The sequence below is a fragment of the Peromyscus leucopus genome, chromosome 4, assembly GCF_004664715.2.
Source record: "Peromyscus leucopus breed LL Stock chromosome 4, UCI_PerLeu_2.1, whole genome shotgun sequence".
In the NCBI taxonomy this organism is placed as follows: Eukaryota; Metazoa; Chordata; class Mammalia; order Rodentia; family Cricetidae; genus Peromyscus; species Peromyscus leucopus.
In genome coordinates, this window is record NC_051066.1 from 45,348,086 (window position 1) to 45,370,282 (window position 22,197).

At 38.1% G+C, this 22,197-nt stretch overlaps 1 protein-coding gene across 1 annotated transcript in view; it reads left to right on the forward strand.

Annotated features, from left to right (window-relative positions):
- The first annotated feature begins 29 nt into the window (after positions 1–29).
- The window catches only part of LOC114701824, a 30,468-nt gene continuing 8,300 nt past the window's right edge, over positions 30–22,197 (forward strand). Inside the window, exons 1-8 of the mRNA XM_028882026.2 lie at positions 30–97; positions 2,175–2,245; positions 3,562–3,649; positions 4,379–4,407; positions 4,503–4,572; positions 6,942–7,048; positions 21,611–21,665; positions 22,044–22,096. Coding sequence (XP_028737859.2) covers positions 64–97; positions 2,175–2,245; positions 3,562–3,649; positions 4,379–4,407; positions 4,503–4,572; positions 6,942–7,048; positions 21,611–21,665; positions 22,044–22,096 — 507 coding nt within the window. The 5' untranslated portion in view covers positions 30–63. The remainder of the gene's footprint in view (positions 98–2,174; positions 2,246–3,561; positions 3,650–4,378; positions 4,408–4,502; positions 4,573–6,941; positions 7,049–21,610; positions 21,666–22,043; positions 22,097–22,197) is intronic.

Consider the following 22,197-nt stretch of genomic DNA (forward strand, 5'->3'; position numbering starts at 1 on the left):
AGCCTTGTTTCCTAATCCATCCAGCCTACCATAGAAGTGGAGGATACTCCTCAAAGTGAAGCAATGAAAAAGACAGAGGCAAGACCGTCCAAGTTAGGTGAACACTCCAGTTCTAATTACTAGGAACAAAGTAGGTGTAAGGTTAATGTGCACAGGGTTCCTGTCCCAATTCCATGTGACCGCAGAGGATGGGGAAATCTGTCATCCCCAGTGCTGGTGTCCTTATTGGCATCCATATTTCAGAAAAAATGTATGAGATGTTGACAAATGGATTTCAACTTAGATTTTTTTCTCCTTTTCTGTTTTAATGCCTTAAATTTATCCGTTTAGAATCTGTCCCTCATAGGCCCTTACCAAGGTTAATCATGGGGCTTATCAGATGCTCCTAAAATTCAAACATGCTGGGACTGGGTACAATTGAGGACATAGTCTAAGACAACTATATATAAATGTGTCAGGATTCGGTACAGGTATCCGTGATAATCTGAAAAACATCAGTCGAAATAGAAATAAAATGCCAGAGATGCAGATACTGTGACACAACCCAGAGTCTCAGATCCTGGAGCCCAGGAGTTCTGGACTAGCTTTGACACACAGCAAGATAATTTCTATTCAAAGATAAATAAAGGAAAGCCCATTTTAGTCATATCCTGACAGTAGGTCATTTATTAATAATTCAGTTTTTTTTCCAGTTAATTTAGTGATGTCATCAGATGTATATCTGATCACAAAATAAAATATTATATAATTAGATATAATGTATAAATCCAAACATACAACTTCAAAATGAGTTAATTGCATTTAAATTTTCTTCACTTTTACTTTTCCTTATTTGCTTGTTTTTAAGTCAGTTTCAAGTATTTTATACATGTATAGAAAACAATGTGACCAAAACCACCCCCATTAACCTCTCTTCCACTCTATTTACCTTGGCTTTCTCAAATAATTGTTTTTCTATTATTTTCTTTTTTTCTGAGTGGTTCAGAATCATTCTACCTGCATCCTAAGCATAACCTCTATAAGGAGCCGCTTCCTGAGTCCCACTCTGGGTTCTCACATGGTTCAGTAGAAATGAGACACAGAAATGCTAAAAAACATTAGACTGAGCCCCTTAGCATCAACCATAGGAATATAAATCATGAAGCATTGACTATGGGAACGTAATCCGTAAAGTGCCCAGGGCTGGCAGATATCCTGTTGTCCTCATCGAATTTGCTAATTGTTCATGTTGATAGCAAGAGTCTGTTCTTCAGGAATCCAGATTAGTGCTTTAAAATTCCTCTATAGTGCAAATTAATGTTTATGTCATAAATTTCTAAATATTTCTGGATGCTTTACTTCAAGTCTGTCCAGTTTTCATCTTCATTTTGTAACACTGCTTTCTCTTCACTCCTCTTCCACTACTGGAGATCCTATCTCAATGAATGAATGAATGAATGAATGAATGAATGAATGGGGGAAAAGATATGTACCAACCAGTCCATGAGTAGAAGTGTTAGGCATATGTCAATAATATCATGTGGTAAGAATGTAAGATGAACTCTGAATATGGTATTTAGGTAGCCTCCAGGAAAACCAATCCCTATAAATCTAGAGAGAGTCAAAATGAGGAAGACTCATGTAACAGAATGTTAAACATTTGTCAGAGTAGTGCATCAAAAACATGTTCAACATAAGGAACAAGTTCACAGACAAATGTGAACACAGGAGCAATATTATTTTGATGAATACATTTTTGAATACTTTAAAAGTTATTTTGAGGTAGAAAATAATTTAGAGTATTAATTTTTTCAAATGATATTTAAAAATTTTTGTTATTGGGGGTTTGTTCATGCATGTTTAATGGATTAACTATGGATGAATCTTTGAGATGTTTCTATGTCATCTTTAAATCATCCAATATCTATCCAAGTGATACATACATGTTTTGCATAATTAGATCTATTTTATAAATAAACCTTCAAGTTGATTGAGATAATTTCTTGAGAAAATATAGATTACATTTTTATTATCATTAATGTTAAAAGGTATATGTTGCTATATAATGTTCTCTATGCATAATGTTCTATAAGTTGCTATAGAAAGTGTAACCTTATCCAACTCTTATTAGTAAGTTATATTCAGCATGTACACATGATATACACATGATCTATACATGTTTATTTTATCTCCAGAACCAGGCTTACGAGTGTCCTCAGAGAAAAAGTCAAAAAAATGTGATCACAAAGAAAATAACCGGCCATTGGTAAAGTTTCAATTGCTCATCCAGTATTGTCTGCTTTTATTGAAGATGATTTTAAAGGCCAAGTGGAATTTTCTTGAAACTGCCTTGAAAATTTAGTAGATAATTCCACATTTAATTTTTTAAGTATTTCAACTAACTATAGAACTGAGACCGGACAGTGACATTCTTATTTGTTAACTTTCTCCATGACAGAAAGGTCATGTAAGAATCAAACCTTATGGAAAATCAGCTGAAGTTACAAGCAACCTAACATTTACAGACCATGAGTGTGATCATTCCCGGGTCAAGTATATGGTTTCATGTTCTCGGCCAGTAACATTTGGTTAAACTTCCAATCCTTGCTTTGATATCTAGTTGACTTCAGTGTTTTGTAGAAAGAGGGACTAGGAAATTTAACAGCTCCATTATCCCATAAGTGACTGATCCACCCATGATGGACCCTCTAGAGTGAGGTAGATAGATATCTTTCCTCTTTGTCTTCATCTCAATGAAAGAAACCACTAAATATGCTAATGCCGTGCACTGGTTTCAGTGTCCATAAGAATATGTTAGGACCAAATGATGTAGATACTTTATATGAAAGCATGACACTTAACATTCTGTCAGTAAATAGCAGGATTTGGTCTTTTTAACACATGGACACTTACATGTATACCACATTTCTCCATACACAAACTTGTATATGAACACATGCACAAAGTAAACTTCTGCAAGCTAAATGAAGCAACATCTGAAATTTTCTGTGTATTCTCATTGTTATATTCTGTGGGTTCAGTTCTCAAGCTGAGTATCATATTTTAAAACAAAAACAATTTATGTTGTGTAAAACATTTTAAATAACTAATATTTTATTTATAGCAAGAGAATGTTTACGATTTGTGTATGTTGTAAAAATATTCTTTTTGGTCTGAAATACATATTAGATATTTTATTTTGTCTTTTTTCCCCTCCGGAGCTGAGGACCAAACTCAAGGCTTTGCACTTGTTGGCAAGTGTTCTACCAATGAGCTAAATCCCCAACCCCCGTATTAGATATTTTAAAGGCAATTTCCTTGTTGATATTTGCATGAGAGCAAATATCAGAATTTTAAAGACTATGCTTACTGTCAATGCTCATGTTTGACTAAAGACTGAGTAGCCATGAAAGTAAAACATAGATTCAGCCTAGGGAGTATATGCAAGGTTCTTTAGTGAAATGCATCCACTCTAGTACATTATCTTATGTCCAGTTGCTTTCACAATTACTTGTGACATAGTTTTAGAAAAAGGATTGGCAAAAGATGTGTGCTACTCTTTCTTGATGTGAACTTTAACAGAAATTCTTCGAGAGGGTTTTTCGGGATAGTCATTCCTCTAGGACTCGAGAAGAGGAAAGCAAAGACATCACAAAAGGAAGAGTTCTTGGTAAGAAACATTCTTTTATTTAAAAACATTAGCTGAGGGGCTGGAGAGACGTCTCAGCCATTGACAACATTTGTTGCTCTTGCAGAGGACCCAGTACCCACATGGTGAGCCATCGTGGGCACCGGACATGCATGTGCTGCACATTTATTATATACATAAAGTAAAATAAATACATAAATTCTAAAACAAGCCTTTGAAGTTATTTGTCAGAAATATTTGTGTAAATTTGAATAAAGGAAAGAATATTTATGAACTCTTACTCTGAAACAGTATATCCACTCTTATCAATTTGGAAACTTATTACCCTCAAAAATTAATTCTACGTTTCATTCTACCGATAAGAAAACACGGTTCTTCCTAAATTAAAGGATGACTTGGAAATCCATCAAGTCAACTTCGTCATTTACCCATTGGAACCATTTGTTCCTCTTATTGTAGATCACAAGTCTCTCCATCAGCCAGAATGTTGCCACCCTAGGTCCACACTTCTCTAGTTAATATCCATTGAGTATATTATCACTATTTTGTAATATAAACTGTATGTTTCATTAACTTTGTATGCATTTCAACAGCATATTTTATATTTCTATGCTGACCAGAGTAAAGACAAAACTTGAGTAAATCATTTTTCAAGTACTGCATGACTGTCATTCCCATCTTATCTCTTCATGTGTCCAGAGTGGGTATTGTCATAATTCATAATTGTGACCATTTTCTGTTACCTTTTAGCATGGGTTGAAAAAGATGATCTCTCTAAGGTAAAAACATATACCTTTTTTTTCTTGAATTATTAAGGATATGCATTGTAAAGCACACAACATTTACTAAATATCTTGCTTCAAATCCTATCCAGCCTAGAACTACAGAGAAAAAGTCTTCCACAGATGAAGTAGAAATAATCACGTTAAAGTCTTTCAAATCAGGTAAATTTTTATAATTCAACAGAATCTGGAAAGAAAAGGTGTTAGCACTGCCTATCCCTTTGACAATCTTCATTCTATTCCCCCAATACTGATAGTAAATAGGATCTAAGGGATTCAGTTTTCACTGTATAATTTCAGTGTTTCAAGGGGAGCCATTCACAAGCATAAATAGAAGATTAAAATATGTAGAGACTGGCTGAGAGGTTTCTAGTTTCATGTTTCAGTATCAAAAACATATTTAGACTCTAACCATCATAGACATTGATAAAGATTATTATTATTATAGATGTCTTAGATTTTTCCCAAGTTTAAAAGTGCTTACTATGGATCTGGGTGTCATGATCCATACCTGTGTTCTTAGTCACTCGAGAGGCTGAAGCAGGGCATTTCTTGTACCACAGAAATTCTGTGTTGGTGTGGTTGCAAAGCAAGATATACCCTCTTAAAGATAAAAACACAGAACCAGTTTTCATTCCACATACAGTTCATTTGTGGTCTCTGCCTAAGTTGAGTACAACATTATGTACCAGTTTAGTACTGATAAATCATTGCTGCTGGCAGGTAATAATCATCTGATGTAATATTGTACACTTTTGAATAAGCTACAAATCCAAACATTCTTACTTTTTCACCCATCGTGTTTGCTGTATTATTTTCTTCCTTTTTACATTGGGGGATATGTGGTGGTATTGTGTTCCCCAAAATATTGTGTACCCTAATAAACTTATCTGGGGTCAGAGAACAGAAAAGCCACTAGATACTTAGGATAGGCAGTGGTAGCACACACCTTTAATCCTAGCATTCCAGAGGCAGAAATCCATTTGTTCAAGGATACAGCCAAGCATGGTGACTCACGCCTTTAATCCCAGAAAGCGAGCCTTTAATCCCAGGGAGTGATGGTAGAAAGCAGAAAGGTATATAAGGTGTGAAGACCAGAAACTAGAAGCATTTGGCTGGTTAAGCTTTTAGGTTTTGAGCAGCACAGTTCAGCTGAGAGCCATTCAGATATGAGGACACAGAGGCTTCCAGTCTGAGGAAACAAGATCAGCTGAGAAGTTGGCCAGGTGAGGTTAGTTGTGGCTTGTTCTGTCTCTCTGATTTTCCAGCGTTCAACCCAATAACTGGCTTCAGGTTTCATTTTATTAATAAGAACTTTTTAAGATTCCTGCTACAGGGATATGCTGGGGGAATCCCAGAATTTTTCACTTGATATTGCACAGTCTTCTATGTGTGTTACTACTCCTACCTTCTATTTATCATTATTACTATTAATATTATTATTACTATGCTCAGCTTTGTAGCAACAAAGAGCACAATGCTTACAAGAAGAGCTGAGTAAATTCCCTCAAAATTTACAATGAAGTAGAAATATTGAGCAACCAAGGACAATTACAAACATTTGAGGTTTTTTTTTACATCTGACATTTTTCTTTCTCCCAGTGATTACTGGCATTTCATACTTGAGGAATTCATATTTGTGCATTTTCCATTTAGCAAAATCCACTCTCTTCTTGTCACTAATGAGGGTATACCCTAGCTATTTCTGAAAACACTACCTCTGTGTCTGCCTTCCATCATGTTTATCTCTGCTTTGTTGCCTTCTCTGAGTTCGTCTGCCCCCATCATTCACGCACCACTTACACCTGTTCTCCACCACTTATAGAATATACATGTACAATGCAACATGAACAAGTTAACACACAACTTCTCAGTTAACAAGACTTTCGTAATCTACCTCCCTCTGTAGTTCTTTTCTCTAGCATTATTGGCGTTTCCATCTTCACCAATAACTCTTGTTTGACAAGCACTCTATTGCATACTCCTCTTCCTCTGTGGGTGCCATCTCTGTGCTGTCATCCTTCCCTGCCCTCCACCTGCCTCAAGTTGTTCTTTCAATGTCAGAATAGGCATCACCTCCAGCGAAGGTACACACTGCATATTTCAAGCACACTTTCAAAAGTGCTGGGCCATCCCCCGAAAGGCTCAATAATAAGTACTTATTGAGCAAAACAAAGAAAGAGAATATATACTTAAATGACTGAAAAGACTGCCCACTCCAGTTTGAGAGTGAACTGTGTAGACACACAAAGAAGTCATTTACAACTCAAGAGGTAAATGTGGTAACCCTAAGCAAAGTGCCACCTGCTTATCGAGGGGGAGGCATCATCAAGGATGGCTTCAAATATTAGATGGAATTTTAACAGATAACATGTTGGAATGCATCAGACAGTAAAGCTTAAGGTTACTTGAAATTCCTCAGGAAATCACAGATGTACTTTATTATCATTGATTTTAAGCTGTTTCTACATATTGACAGAGACTATTATTTTATGTCATTTTTAAAAAGTTTATGTTCACAAAATATATAGATTTGTCTCTAGAGGTAGTCATAGAAGTGTCATCGGAAGAAGAACAGAAGGGAGAGGATGATGATAATGATGATGTTGGTAATGGCATCGCACATCTGCAACACTCGGTAAGGAAACCTTTAATTTCTCATTTAGTGTTTTCTTGTGTTTAATAGCATAGCACCAAACACATGCAATTACCTTCAAGTTATCTTACAGGACCAATAGAAAATCTTATCCTATTTTTTAGTTGTACCTAATTATAAAATTTAGAATGTTCTTAGACTCTACAATAACTTATCATTAAATTTCATGCCAGGATATATGGCATGTTTTTGTTTACTTTGGTCCATATATAAAACCTCTTTAAATTATACAAATTAAAATCAAATTATATCATATGGCTAAACAATAATAATTTTGAACAATGTAGAATTGATGGTACCTGTATTAGATTCATGCAAAAAAGTGGTCATTCTCAGTGGTTCAGAATTTGTGGCTTTCCATTACCAGTCAGTAACACCTGGGTTAAAGTTTGGATTCTATCTTTCTATCTCTAGTTGACTTCAGTGTATTTATAGAGGCAGGGAATAGGGTGATTTTAACACTAACCCATACTAAAGGCAAATAATTCCCAATGCTACCTAGTGTTTTGAGGGGACATTAGTATACATTTGGGCTGGACTTCATTCAGATGCTTCATAGGCTACATGACACTACCATTGTATACAATTTATAGATTGAAGTATAAAACTTTTTCCTTCTGTGTGGTGGGATTTTCATATTTTTATTTTTTTATTTTTATATCTTTTTCTCTCTTTACATCCCATAGATGAGTTAACTCATAGCTCAAATGTTCCCTTGCAGCAAATAGTTCTTCCATATCTGTTCTGTTATTCACCATGATCTCTGTTATTGACCAATTGAGTTAAACATTTCTGGTCAGATGTTGAGTGTGGCTGTCATTCATCAATCATTCCACACAAGATTCATCACACTATGTGCCCCTTCTTTCATGGAAAGAGCAGAATTTATATGATTATTTGTGTTTATTGAAGATGGAAAATGAAAGCCATTTATATAGTTTTCAGTTCAAACCCACATGAATAAAATAGTGATAAAATATTAATTTCTGCATTATTCAGCTTGAGTTAATTTTCTTTTTTCTTTTCTTTTTTTTTTTTTTTTTTTTTGGTTTTTCGAGACAGGGTTTCTCTGTGTAGCTTTGCGCCTTTCCTGGAACTCGCTTTGGAGACCAGGCTGGCCTCGAACTCACAGAGATCCGCCTGCCTCTGCCTCCCGAGTGCTGGGATTAAAGGCGTATGCCACCACTGCCCGGCTGAGTTAATTTTCATAAATATAAATCATTCATGCAAACAGAAGCAAAGTGTTTATTAAAATTATTAAAATATGGTAGAAACACAGCATAAAAATGCATTATATGTAATTATAAAGAATTACAAGTTTCTTAACATTTTAGTATTTTTAAAAATACTGCATATTAAGTCAAGAGGGGCGGCACATGCCTTTAATGACAACACTCAGGAGGTAAAGGGAGGCAGATCTTTGTGAGTTTGAGACCAGCCTGGTCTGCATAGTAAGTTCCAGGATATTCAGAGTTGTATAATAGTGACACCCTGTCTTAAAAAATAGAAAAACAAATATGGCGTATTAAAGAAGTAAGTTTTAAAATATATGCTATTTGGGTTCAGATCATTGTTTAGTGAAGGCAGGAAGATTGCCCATAGGGTAAAGTGTTGCACAAGCTTAAGAAACTGAGTTCAGCCAGGCAGTGGTGGTGCCCACCCAGCACTCAGGAGGCAGAGCCAGGCAGATCTCTGTGAGTTCAAGGCCAGCCTGGTCTACAGAGCGAGATCCAGGACAGGCACCAAAACTACACAGAGAAACCCTGTCTCAAAAAACCGAGAGAGAGAGAGAGAGAGAGAGAGAGAGAGAGAGAGAGAGAGAGAGAGAGAGGTATGAATATATATTATTTTGTGTGAGTCTATGTGTGTGCGCGCGCTCGCATATCACAGGACATGTATGCAGATCAGAAGGACAGTTCTTTCCTTGAATAATGCTGATCCTGCGAGGTAGATTGAACTCAGGTCATCAGGCTTAGAGGCAGGTGCCTTTATTGTGCTCAGTCATATTCATCTATGTATGTTTGCCTGTGTAGCAGTATGTGCATGTGAGTTCAGCTGTGGAGGAGGAAAAAAAAGGAAAGCTTCCCAGGCTTGATGGTGTGTAACTTTTGTGCTGGGAGTGAGGATGGACACAGGTGGATTCTTGAAGCTTGTTAACTAGACAGTCTAGCCAAAATAGCAAGCATGTAAAATGAGGAAGATACCTACAGTCAGTCTCTGGCCTCCGCACATACAATCACAGGTGAGAACACATAAACACCCATGAAGATGGGTACATAGATAAGGGTGGAGGATGGGGCATAGGGAATGAGTGTGAGAAAATGATAATATGTGGGCCAGGTGGTGGCACATGCCTCTAATGCCAGCACTCAGGAGGCAGAGGCAGGCAGATCTCTGTGAGTTTGAGGCCAGCTGGGCTACAGAGTGAATTTCAGGAGAAAGTGTCAAAGCTAGACAGAGAAACCCTGTGTTGAAAAAAAATGATAATGTGTAAAATTCTCAAAGAATAAGTAAATAAATTTTTAAAAAATTCAGTGGCTCTCCGTATTATGCAATAAAGATTTATAATACTTTCTATTATAATTTAATATTTGTAAAGGAAAATCTGTGTCTCTCTGGAATGATCCTGATTTATCTTTCCCTAATTGTATATACATGAAAGTGTATGCACATATACATTCCAATGTGTAGTTGTTTTTGAGATGAAATGTCAAACTCTCCTAGAATCACAAGGAGGGAAAAACTGCCTATAGAGTATAAACAATTACCACTGGAAAATGATGTTAGGTTTGTAAATATCTCCAGCCATTAGGATACTGTGGGGGTGCCTGGCACTATACTCTGGATATATTATTGGCTATGGTAGTCACAGTTTTTTTCTGCTTTTTTATTTTATTTTATTATTTTTTATAAATATTTTTATTTTATAATAAATTTAAATTTATATATCAGCCATGGATTTCCCTGTCTTCCCTCCTCCCACCCCCCAGCTTCCCCCTCCAAGCCACCCCCCATTCCCATCTCCTCCAAGGCAAGGTCTCCCCTGGGGAGTCAGTCCAGCCTGGTAGATTCAGTTGAGGCAGGTTCAGTCCCCTCCTCCCTGTACCAAGGCTGAGCAAAGTATCCCAGCATAGGTCCTAGGTTCCAAAAAGCTAGCTCATGCACCAAGGACAGGTCCCAGCCCCACTGTCTGGGGCCTCCCGAACAGTTCAAGCTAATCAACTGTCTCAATTATCCAGAGGGCCTGGTCCAATTCCATGGGGGCTCCTCAGCTATTGGTTCATAGTTCATGTGTTTCTGCTAGTTTGGCTATTTGTCCCTGTGCTTTTTCCAATCATGGTCTCCATATCTCTTGCTCATATAATCCGTCCTTTCTCTCATCAATTGGACTCCTGGAGCTCCACCTGAGGTTTGGCTGTGGATCTCTGCATTTGCTTCCACCAGTCACTGGATGAGAGTTCTATCATGACAGTTAGGGTGTTCGGCCATCTGATCACCAGAGTAGGTCAGCTCAGGCACTCTCTTGACCATTGCCAGTAGTCTATTGTGGAGGTATCTTCGTGGATTTCTGGGGACCTCTCTAGCACTCTGCTTCTTCCTATTCCCATGGGGTTTTTGTTTATCACAGTCTCTCTTTCCTTTTTATTTATTTTAATCTATCTTTACTTTGTGATGCTAGAGATCACACATATTTAGAGATACCAGGAACATGCCCCACAACCCATCTGGACTGCAGGCTCAGTATTTGAAAATGTAAATTCCATATGTGTATTTCACCATCTTTAAAACTCAGGAATCTGTTTCTTAGACTTTAAAAATTTATTTTTTCACTCACATGAATACTGGTTGTACCTATCAAGTTATAAAAGAATCATTACAAAGAATTTACAGATATCAACCCTTAACTTGGATTTTCATAGTTTTATTTTTATGGGAGATGCTTCCACAATTGTAAAACTTTTTAGGAGGTGAGGTTCCTTGTGAGGTTCAATGTGTTCCTTGTGCTTATCTACAATTCTGAACTTCAGCAATATGACTGCCTTGGTCTCTTGAGCCACTGGGGTCATAGGTAGGACCCACCTATAATGGCTCCTAATTTAAAACTTCTTATAGTTATTTTTTATTATTTAAAACAATTTTTAAATCTAAATATATTTTGATCATATACTTTCCTTTTCCCAAGTTTTTACAGGTCCTCTCCCAATTCTTACCTACCCAACTTTAGTTTCTTTCTCTAAAAATAAAAAAAAACCCAATACAACAACAAAATGCCCAAAATCTTGAAAACAAAATACAATATCAGCCCAAAAGAAAAATAAATAAAAAACAAAAATTAAACTAGCCAAATAAAAGTGAGCACACACACACAAAAAAAAAACAAAAAAAAAAAAAAAACTCAACAAACTGTGGAGTCCATTATTTGTTGGTCAACTGCTCCTGAACATGAGACCCGCCCTGGAGTGTTTGATATATCCAACATCATTCCACTGCAGAAAACTGTTTTTCCCTTTCCTATTAGTTATAAATGACATTCAGTGTTAACCTTTACCTTAGTGACTAGGTTTTTATTCATTTATGCATTCATTCATTATTCATTTATTTTTTAAATATAAAATATAATATGATAAGATAAAACAAAAACTTAAGACAAACAGAGGGGAAAGAGCCCAGGAGAAAGCACAAGAATCAGAGACTCACTAGTTCACACACTCAGGAATCCCATAAAAACACTAAACTGGAAGCCGTAATACAAACACAGAGGACCTGGTATAGACCCATGCAGGCGTGTGCGTGCTGCTTCAGTCTCCGAGTTCATATGAGCTTTACTCAGTTGATATAGAGGGCCCGGTGTCCTCCATCCCCTTTGGCTCTTACATTCTTTCCTCTTCCTCTTCTGCAGGGTTCCCTAAGTTCTGAGGGAAGGGATTTGATGGAGACATCCCATTTAGGGCTGAGTGTTCCAAGGTCTCTTACTCTCTGTGCATTGTCTGGTTGTGGGTCTCTGTATTTGTTCTCATCTTCTGCAGGAAGAAGTTTTTCAGATGGCTGAATAAGGCACTGATATATGAGTATAGCAGAATGTCATTAGGTGCATTAGGTGTCACTAATTATCACTACATTTTTTTAGTCCAGTATTATTCAGTTTTGCCCTAGGACCCTGGGCTATCTAGTCTCAGGTCTTTGGTTACTCAGACAGTGTTGGGTATGGTTTCCATCTTGTGGAGTAGGCCTTAAGTCAGATCATTTATCCAATAGTTATTTTTAAAGAGTCTTTTTTTTTTTTTTTTTTTTTTGATTTTTTGAGACAGGGTTTCTCTGTGTAGCTTTGCGCCTTTTCCTGGAACTAAGAGTCTTCTTGTTGAACATTTTTATAATGAAATATTTTCAACAAAATTTAACATGCATATTTGTATTGCATACCAGATATCAGCAATTATATATGTTAATTTAACTGCATTCTACAGACACACACAAAAAAGCTGACAAACAAAACATTATTTCTTCTTATTTTACCTCCTCTGTCATTTTTAGCATTTTAGAGTTCTGTGTACATACACATTAGTCATGGCACAATAGTATATTTTTATACACATTTGCCTCATAAACACATATGCTTGCCCTGAATAACATCATCTAATCTGTCTCCTAATGTTAATACAGACCTGTCTTTAAACCTTCTGAGTGACCCAAATTTCCTACCTCTGAAACTGAATGCATTGACCTTATATTTGCCTTCTTATATTACTCTACTTTGACCTCTACTTCCCCCTTTATTGAAAGTTTTATCAAGTGGATATCATGAACTGAAGCTGAGGAGATACTGGACTCAAGCCCTCCTCACAATTTCACACTTGGTTTTCTAGCTGATTACCAGGTTTAATATGGTACAAAGGTGATTACATTTATAGCCTACTTATTATTGTTATAATCATCATCATCATAATCTTCATTATGGAGGTCTCTCTTGGCTGAAGAGGACAGCTGCAGTAGTGAAGGGCCCGGCGGCAGCCGGCAGAAACATTCAGGCCCAGCGGCAGCCCACAGAGGTAGACAGGCCCGGCGCAGAGACAAGCAGACGCAGGTAGGCCTGCGGCGGAGGCCGGGCCCAGCGGTGGCAGCCGACAGGGATACTCAGACCCGGCGGCAGCCGGCAGAGACATTCAGCCCCAGCGGCAGCCCACAGAGGTAGACAGGCCCAGCGGCGGCCTGCTGAGGTAAACGGACCTGGCGGCAGCGGCCGACAGGGACATTCAGGCCCGCGGCAGCCAGCAGAGACATTCAGGCCCAGCGGCGGGCCACAGGGGTAGACAGGCCCGGCGGCAGAGACAAGCAGACGCAGGTAGGCCTGTGGCGGCGGCCTGTGGAGGTAGACGGGCCCAGCAGCGGCCCGCTGAGGTAAACGGGCCCGGCGGCAGCGGCTGACAGGGACATTCAGTCCCGACTGCAGCCTGCAGAGACATTCAGGCCCGGTGGCGGCCCCCAGAGGCAGACAGACCCAGCGGCAGCTGACAGGGACATACAGGCCCGGCGGCGGACTGCAGAGGTAAACAGGCCCAGGGACGGAGACAAGCAGACGCAGCTTGGAACAGGGACGCCCCTAACCCCAACATCTGGGGAAGAAGCTATCTCGGTGGGTCAGAACCAGAACGAATCTGAACACTCCGTCTAAGGACAACCCAGGGCCCAGCTGCTGATCCTGTGAAACCCAACAATTTGGAGGTGTTGGTGAGACTACCCTGCTCAGCTGAAACCCATCTGGGAGAGGATTCAGATGCCTACAGTTTAAAGTCTGAGGAAACAAGATCAGCTGAGGAGTTGACAAATGAACAAAACGTGACCTGGGAACACAGAAGAAGGCGCTACCCAGACACCAAACCAGATCGCCAGAATCATAAGTATATAATTCACCGATCGAAATCAGCTGCCCCTGAAGAAATAGCCCAATAGCACCAATTTAACCAAGAACCACTACTAAACCAAGACTAAAAATTAGAACAAGAGAGGCACTCTCAGACACAGACACCACCTGCACCTCACAGAGGAAGAGATGAGTAGACGCCAGTGCAAAAATACAGGCAACAACATAAAGACCTATATGGCAACATCAGAACCTAGTGATTCTACACCTGCAAGACCTAAACCTACCATGACAGAAGAAACAGAAAGAAATCAACCCTAAAAATGACATTAAGAAGATGATAGAGACCCTTAAAGAAGAAATAAAACATTCCCTCAATGAGGAAATAAAAACTTTCCTTAAAGAGGAATTGAAAAACTACCTTAAAGAGGAAATAAAAACTTTCCGTAAAGAGGAAATAAAAAACTCCCTTAAAGAGGAAATAAAAACTTCCTTAAAGAGGAAATGAAAAACTCCATTAAAGAGGAAATAAAAAACTCCCTTAAAGAAATGGAAGAAAAAACGAACAAAAAATGGGAAGAAATCAAATCAAGCCAAGAAAAAGCAATTAAACAGATGAAAGAAACATTCCAAGATCTGAAAAATGAATTTGAGACAATAAAGAAAACACATGCTGAGGGAATGCTGGAAATAGAAACCCTGACAAAACGAACAGGAACTACAGAAACAAGCATAACCAACCGATTGCAAGAAATGGAACAGAGAATCTCTGACGCTGAAGACACGATAGAGAAAATAGATTCGTCAGTCAAAGAAAACAATAAAGACAAAAAAGTCCTAACACAAAACGTCCAGGAAATTTGGGACACCATGAAAAGACCAAACCTAAGAATAATAGGGATAGAAGAAGGAGAAGAATACCAACTCAAAGGCACAGAAAATATATTCAACAAAATCATAGAAGAAAACTTTCCTAACCTAAAGAAAGAAATACCTATGAAGATACAAGAAGCTTACAGAACACCGAATAGGCTGGATCCAAAAAAAAAGTCCCCTCGCCACATAATAATCAAAACACTAAACATACAGAATAAAGAAAAAATATTAAGAGCTGCAAAGGAAAAGGACCAAGTAACATATAAAGGCAAACCCATCAGAATAACACCAGACTACTCAATAGAGACTATGAAAGCTAGAAGATCATGGACAAACCTCATGCAGACACTAAGAGACCACGGATGCCAACCCAGACTATTATAACCAGCAAAACTCTCAATCACCATAGGCGGAGTAAACAAAATATTCCAGGATAAAACCAGATTTAATCAATACCTGTCCACAAACCCAGCCCTACAGAAAGCACTAGAAGGGAAAATTCAACCCAAAGAAGCTAAACACATCCATGAAAAATCAAGCAATAGATAATCCTACACCAACATACACCACAGAAGGACAACACAACACAACCAAAAAAATAACAGGAATTAACAATCACTGGTCATTAATATCCATCAATATCAATGGTCTCAACTCACCTATAAAAAGACACAGGCTAACAGAATGGATAAGAAAACAGGACCCATCCATATGCTGCATACAAGAAACACACCTTAACTTCAAAGACAGACACTACCTCCGAGTAAAGGGCTGGGAAAAGGCTTTCCAAGCAAATGGACCTAAGAAACAAGCTGGTGTAGCTATCCTAATATCTAATAAAATAGACTTCAAACTAAAATCAATCAAAAGAGACCAGGATGGACATTACATATTCATCACGGGAAAAATCCACCAAGATGAAGTCTCGATTCTAAACATTTATGCTCCAAATACAAAAGCACCCACATTCATAAAAGAAACACTACTAAAGTTTAAAACGCACATCAAACCCCACACATTAGTAGTGGGAGATTTTAACACACCACTCTCACCAAAAGATAGATCTACCAGACTGAAACTTAACAAAGAAATAAAGGACCTAACAGATGTTATGACTCAAATGGACCTAATAGATATCTACAGAATATTCCATCCTAACACAAAAGAATATACCTTCTTCTCAGCACCCCATGGAACCTTCTCAAAAATTGACCACATGCTTGGACACAAAACAAATCTCAACAGATACAAAAAAATTGGAATAACCTCCTGTATCTTATCAGACCACCATGCCTTAAAGTTAGAACTCAATAACAACAAAAATTATAGAAAACCCACAAACTCATGGAAGCTGAATAATGCCCACCTGAAACATCAATGGGTCAAGGAAGAAATAAAGACAGAAATTAAAGAGTTCCTAGAATTCAATGAAAATGAAAGTACAACATACCCAAACTTATGGGACACTATGAAAGCAGTGCTAAGAGGAAAATTCATAGCTCTAAATGCACACATAAAGAAGATGGAACAATCCCATACCAATGAATTAACAGCACAACTGAAAGCTCTAGAACAAAAAGAAACAAACTCACCCAGGAGAAATAGACGCCAGGAAATAATCAAATTGAGGGCTGAAATCAACGAAATAGAAAACAAGAGAACAATACAAAAAATCAATGAAACAAAGAGTTGGTTCTTTGAAAAAATCAACAAGATAGACAAACCACTAGCCAAATTAACCAAAAGGCAAAGAGAGAGCACCCAAATTCACAAAATCAGAAATGAAAAGGGAGACATAACAACAGACAATGAGGAAATCCAGAGAATCATCAGATCATACTTCAAAAACCTGTACTCCACAAAAATGGAAAACCAGGAAGAAATGGACAATTTTCTGGATAAATACCAAATACCAAAATTAAATCAAGACCAGATAAACCATTTAAATAGACCAATAACCCCTAAAGAAATAGAAACAGTCATCAAAAGTCTCCAAACTAAAAAAAAGCCCAGGACCAGATGGTTTCAGTGCAGAATTCTACCAGACTTTCAAAGTAGAACTAATACCAATCCTCTTCAAAGTGTTCCACACAATAGAAACAGAAGGAACACTACCAAACTCTTTTTATGAGGCTACAATTACCCTGATACCCAAACCACACAAAGATGCAACAAAGAAAGAGAACTACAGACCAATCTCCCTCATGAACATTGATGCAAAAATACTCAACAAAATATTGGCAAACCGAATCCAAGAATACATCAAAACAATCATCCATCACGACCAAGTAGGATTCATCCCAGGGATGCAAGGATGGTTCAACATACGGAAATCAGTCAATGTAATACACCATATAAACAAACTGAAAGAAAAAAACCACATGATCATCTCCCTAGATGCTGAAAAAGCCTTTGACAAAATCCAACACCCCTTCATGATAAAGGTCTTAGAAAGAATAGGAATACAAGGAACATTTCTAAACATAATAAAAGCAATTTATAGCAAGCCAACAGCAAACATCAAATTAAATGGAGAGAAACTCAAAGCGATACCACTAAATTCAGGAACAAGACAAGGCTGTCCACTCTCCCCATATTTATTCAATATAGTACTAGAAGTTCTAGCTAGAGCAATAAGACAAGAAAAGGAGATCAAAGGGACACAAATTGGCAAGGAAGAAGTCAAACTTTCACTATTTGCAGATGATATGATAGTATACATAAGTGACCCCAAAAACTCTACCAGGGAACTTCTACAGCTGATAAACTCCTTCAGTAAAGTGGCAGGATACAAGATCAACTCAAAAAAATCAGTAGCCCTCCTATACACAAATGATAAAAGGGCTGAGAAAGAAGTCAGAGAAACATCACCCTTTACAATAGCCACAAATAATATAAAATACCTAGGGATAACACTAACTAAACAAGTGAAAGACCTTTTTGATAAGAACTTTAAATCTCTAAAGAAAGAAATTGAAGAAGATATCAGAAAATGGAAGGATCTCCCATGCTCATGGGTAGGTAGGATTAACATAGTAAAAATGGCAATCTTACCAAAAGCAATCTACAGATTCAATGCAATCCCCATCAAAATCCCAACACAATTCTTCACAGACTTGGAAAGAAAAATACTCAACTTTATATGGAAAAACAAAAGACCCAGGATAGCTAAAAGAATCCTATATGATAAAGCAACCCTTGGAGGCATCACCATCCCGGACCTCAAACTCTACTATAGAGCTATAGTAATAAAAACAGCTTGGTACTGGTATAAAAACAGACATACAGACCAATGGAATCGAATTGAAGACCCTGACATTAATCCATGCACATATGAACACCTGGTTTTTTTTTTTTTTTTTTTTTTTTTGGTTTTTCGAGACAGGGTTTCTCTGCGTAGTTTTGCGCCTTTCCTGGAGCTCACTTGGTAGCCCAGGCTGGCCTCGAACTCACAGAGATCCGCCTGCCTCTGCCTCCCGAGTGCTGGGACTAAAGGCGTGCGCCACCACCGCCCGGCGAACACCTGGTTTTTGACAAAGGAGCCAAAACTATACAATGGAACAAAGAAAGTATCTTCAACAAATGGTGCTGGCATAACTGGATGTCAATATGTAAAAGATTACAAATAGATCCATATCTGTCACCATGCACAAAACTCAAGTCCAAGTGGATCAAAGACCTAAACATAAATCCAGTTACACTAAACTTAATAGAAAAGAATATAGGAAGCACTCTTGAACGCATTGGCACCGGAGACCATTTCCTAAATAAAACACCGACAGCACAGACCCTGAGCACAACCATTAATAAATGGGACCTCTCAAAACTGAGAAGCTTTTGCAGGGCAAAAGACACAGTCAATAAGACAAAAAGACAGCCAACAGATTGGGAAAAGATCTTCACCAATCCCACATCTGACAGAGGATTGATCTCCACAATATATAAAGAACTCAAGAAACTAGACATCAAAGCACTGAACAGTCCAATTAAAAAATGGGCTAAAGAGCTAAACAGAGAATTCACAAAACAAGAACTACAAATGGCTGAAAGACATTTAAAGAAATGCTCAACATCCTTAATCATCAGAGAAATGCAAATCAAAACGACTCTGAGATACCACCTTACACCTGTTAGAATGGCTAAGATCAAAAACACCAATGACAACCAATGTTGGAGAGGATGTGGAGCAAAGGGAACACTCCTCCACTGTTGGTGGGAATGTAAACTTGTACAACCACTGTGGAAATCAGTATGGCGGTTTCTCAGAAAATTAGGAATCGAACTACCTCAAGACCCAGCCATACCACTCTTGGGCATATACCCAAAGAATGCTGATACATACCATAAAGATACATGCTCAGCTATGTTCATAGCAGCACTATTTGTAATAGCCAGAACCTGGAAACAGCCTAGATGCCCATCAACGGAAGAATGGATGAAAAAAATGTGGTACATATACACAATGGAGTACTACTCAGCAGAGAAAAACAATGAAAGCATGAAATTTGCAGGCAAATGGATGGAACTAGAAAAAATCATCCTGAGTGAGGTAACCCAAACCCAGAAAGACAGTTATGGTATGTACTCACTCATTGGTGGATTCTAGATATAAAATGAACAATCAGACCACAACCCATAGAACCATAAAGGCTATATATATATATATATATATATAGCATGGAGGTCCCTAGGACGACTGTGGCATATAATAAATTTCAGTTTTACTCAATTATTGAAAAAAAATAGCCAAATGAATAGAAACACATGAAATATGAACCAAAGGCTGAGGGGCTCCCAGCTGGATCAGGCCCTCTGAATAGGTGAGACAGTTGATTGGCTTGATCAGTTTGGGAGGCATCTAGGCAGTGGGACCAAGTCCTGTGCTCAATGCATGAATTGGCTGTTTGAAACCAGGAACTTATGCAGGGACACTTGGCTTAGTCTGGGAGGAAGGGACTGGACCTCCCTGGACTGAGTCTACCAAGTTGATCACAGTCCTCGGGGGAGGACTTGTCCTGGAGGAGGTGGGAATGGAGGGTGGGCTGGGGGTAAGGGGAGGGCGTGGGAGGGGGGAGAATAGGGGAACCCATGGCTGATATGTAAAACTGAATGGTATTGTAAAATAAAAAATACATATCACAAAAAAAGGAAAAAAAAAAGTAATAATCTTCATTATGTGTGTGCATTAATTTTGCATGAATTTGAATTTCAGTGTATGTGAACATACACCTGCCATTGCATGCCTGTGGATGTCAGAAGACTTTTGAGTCTTTTCTCTCCATTCTGCGAACTGCACTCAGATTGTCAGCCTTGTGCATTAGGCACTATTATCTCTTGAGCTGTCTTGCTGCCCTGTCATCAACTATCAACTATTTTGAAATGTTTTTTCTTATCCTTTCTCTCTGCGTTATAGTCTTCTACCCTTACACAGTTGCCAGTAAGACTTACATACAACTGTTTTTCTGAAATAACTCAGTTCTTATTGTGTGGGTTGCTTGTGCTATGAAGATGAATTCTCACCTCCTGTCTAGAATGAGGTATTCCTCTTGTGATTTGGCCTTGGTTTTCCTATTTGACCAATTGATCTCATTACCAGTAACTGTATTCCACTTTTGCTCATGATGCCTTGTCTACAAGGCCCTTTGTTCTGGCCCTCTCTGCTTTCTCTTTCTTTCAAATTACGATGAAGAACGGTAATGAAATTTTCCCAAGTCCCTGCCCTGAGTAGATTCCTCCAAGTGTCCTGGGGAAGACACTATGTCCGGCAGGAGTTATCTGAGGGAAAAGAATCTACGTACACCATGCTCTTTTGTCTGTTACTTTATTTCTCTATAACAAACTCCTATCTACACAGCTTCAGCTCTGTCCTCACATTCAGCTCCTCTCTGTATCTACTTTTCCTGTCTTCTCATAGTTCTGATTAAGCTCCTATGCTTTTGACCTCATCTTCATCCTCTGTTCCTTTGTCCTTCATCTTTCCTTCCTAGCTACTTATCCCTGGCTCTAAGAAACTCTGTCTTTCTCTCTTCTCTCTGGCCATGCAGCTCTGCCTACCATCTATAGAAACTCGCCTTGTTTTCTTCTCCTCCAGCCCCGGGGCTCTGCCTGTTCTTTCTCTCCCTGCCATACAACTCTGCTCTGGCCAGGAAATCTGCCCCAGTGTTTACTGCACCTGGTTATGCAAAAAGCCCTATTGTCCTGAGTCAGTAGCTCTACAGTGCTACTAGGCCTGAAGGCAAGGGATGGTCTGAGCTTCATTTGCACAAGAAACAAAGCTATGCATCTGCCACCCACCTGTCTCCTAGGCCCTGTAGGGAGTGTTGGTTACCTAGTGGATCAGCATCTGAGAAGCTTACACTGTTTGCCAATGGCCTAGTAGTATATGGGCCCACAAGAATTTCATAGCAGAAGACAGCTAAAATATTAAAAACTCAGCAACACCAAATATTCCATGATAAATGGCTTCTTCTAATGCCTTGAAATTTCTAGGTATAGCTTTAATATACAGCAGAATCTCTATAATATATTCTTGCGGTCCATAAGAAAATGGATTCTTTCTTATATAATCAAAGTATATTCTCCTCAGTGTTAGAAATAATGAAATAAACTTTTCTCATTTGTTATCATGTATCACCACTCTCCTTGAAAAAAGAAGTTAATCTCTCTTATCTGTTTTTCATGGGTTGTGTCTTTAACTTGACAGACTGTAAATATGTTTGTCTCAGTGACTGATACAGTGAGAGAGTGATGGATAGAATGAATGAAGAAATACATTTCTGAGGTTGTGTTTTCTTTGTGTTTCATGACAGGAAGAAGAAACAAAGCAGACAGCAGGGAAAAGTAACCAAGGGACTAGTCCTTCCAGTAAGCAAATGAGTAATGACAATCTCAGTTATGCTAATGAGAGGAATAACAACTTTGATAATAAATTTGTAAATATGCATGAAAAGTGTTTCATGTGCAAGTAATAATATAATAAAAAAGTACAAGTGTGCATATTCTCAAATAAACATTGCTTTTAAATAGCTTTTCTTGCTCAGTTTCTACTATAACAGTGTCTTCCGGCAAATGCTTCAAACAACCGAAAATTTGTCTCATTGTTTCATCAAAATGTACAAATGTCAACATGTAGTGATAAGATATATGTAATATACACACAACACACATTATTTTTTAAGTATGCATATTTAACTTCCCTGTTACAAATGTTCTCTTTAATGTTTCTGTAACTGCATTGTATAGATAAGACATCCATATTCCAGAAAGAAGTTGAAGACCCAACTGAGGACTCTAAGGTTTGTCCAATGCTGTTTTTTGTTTTGAAAAAAAAAAAAAAAAGTGCTTTGAATGGTGTATCTGTAGTAAATTCATTTCAGTAACACATCTTATGAATTAA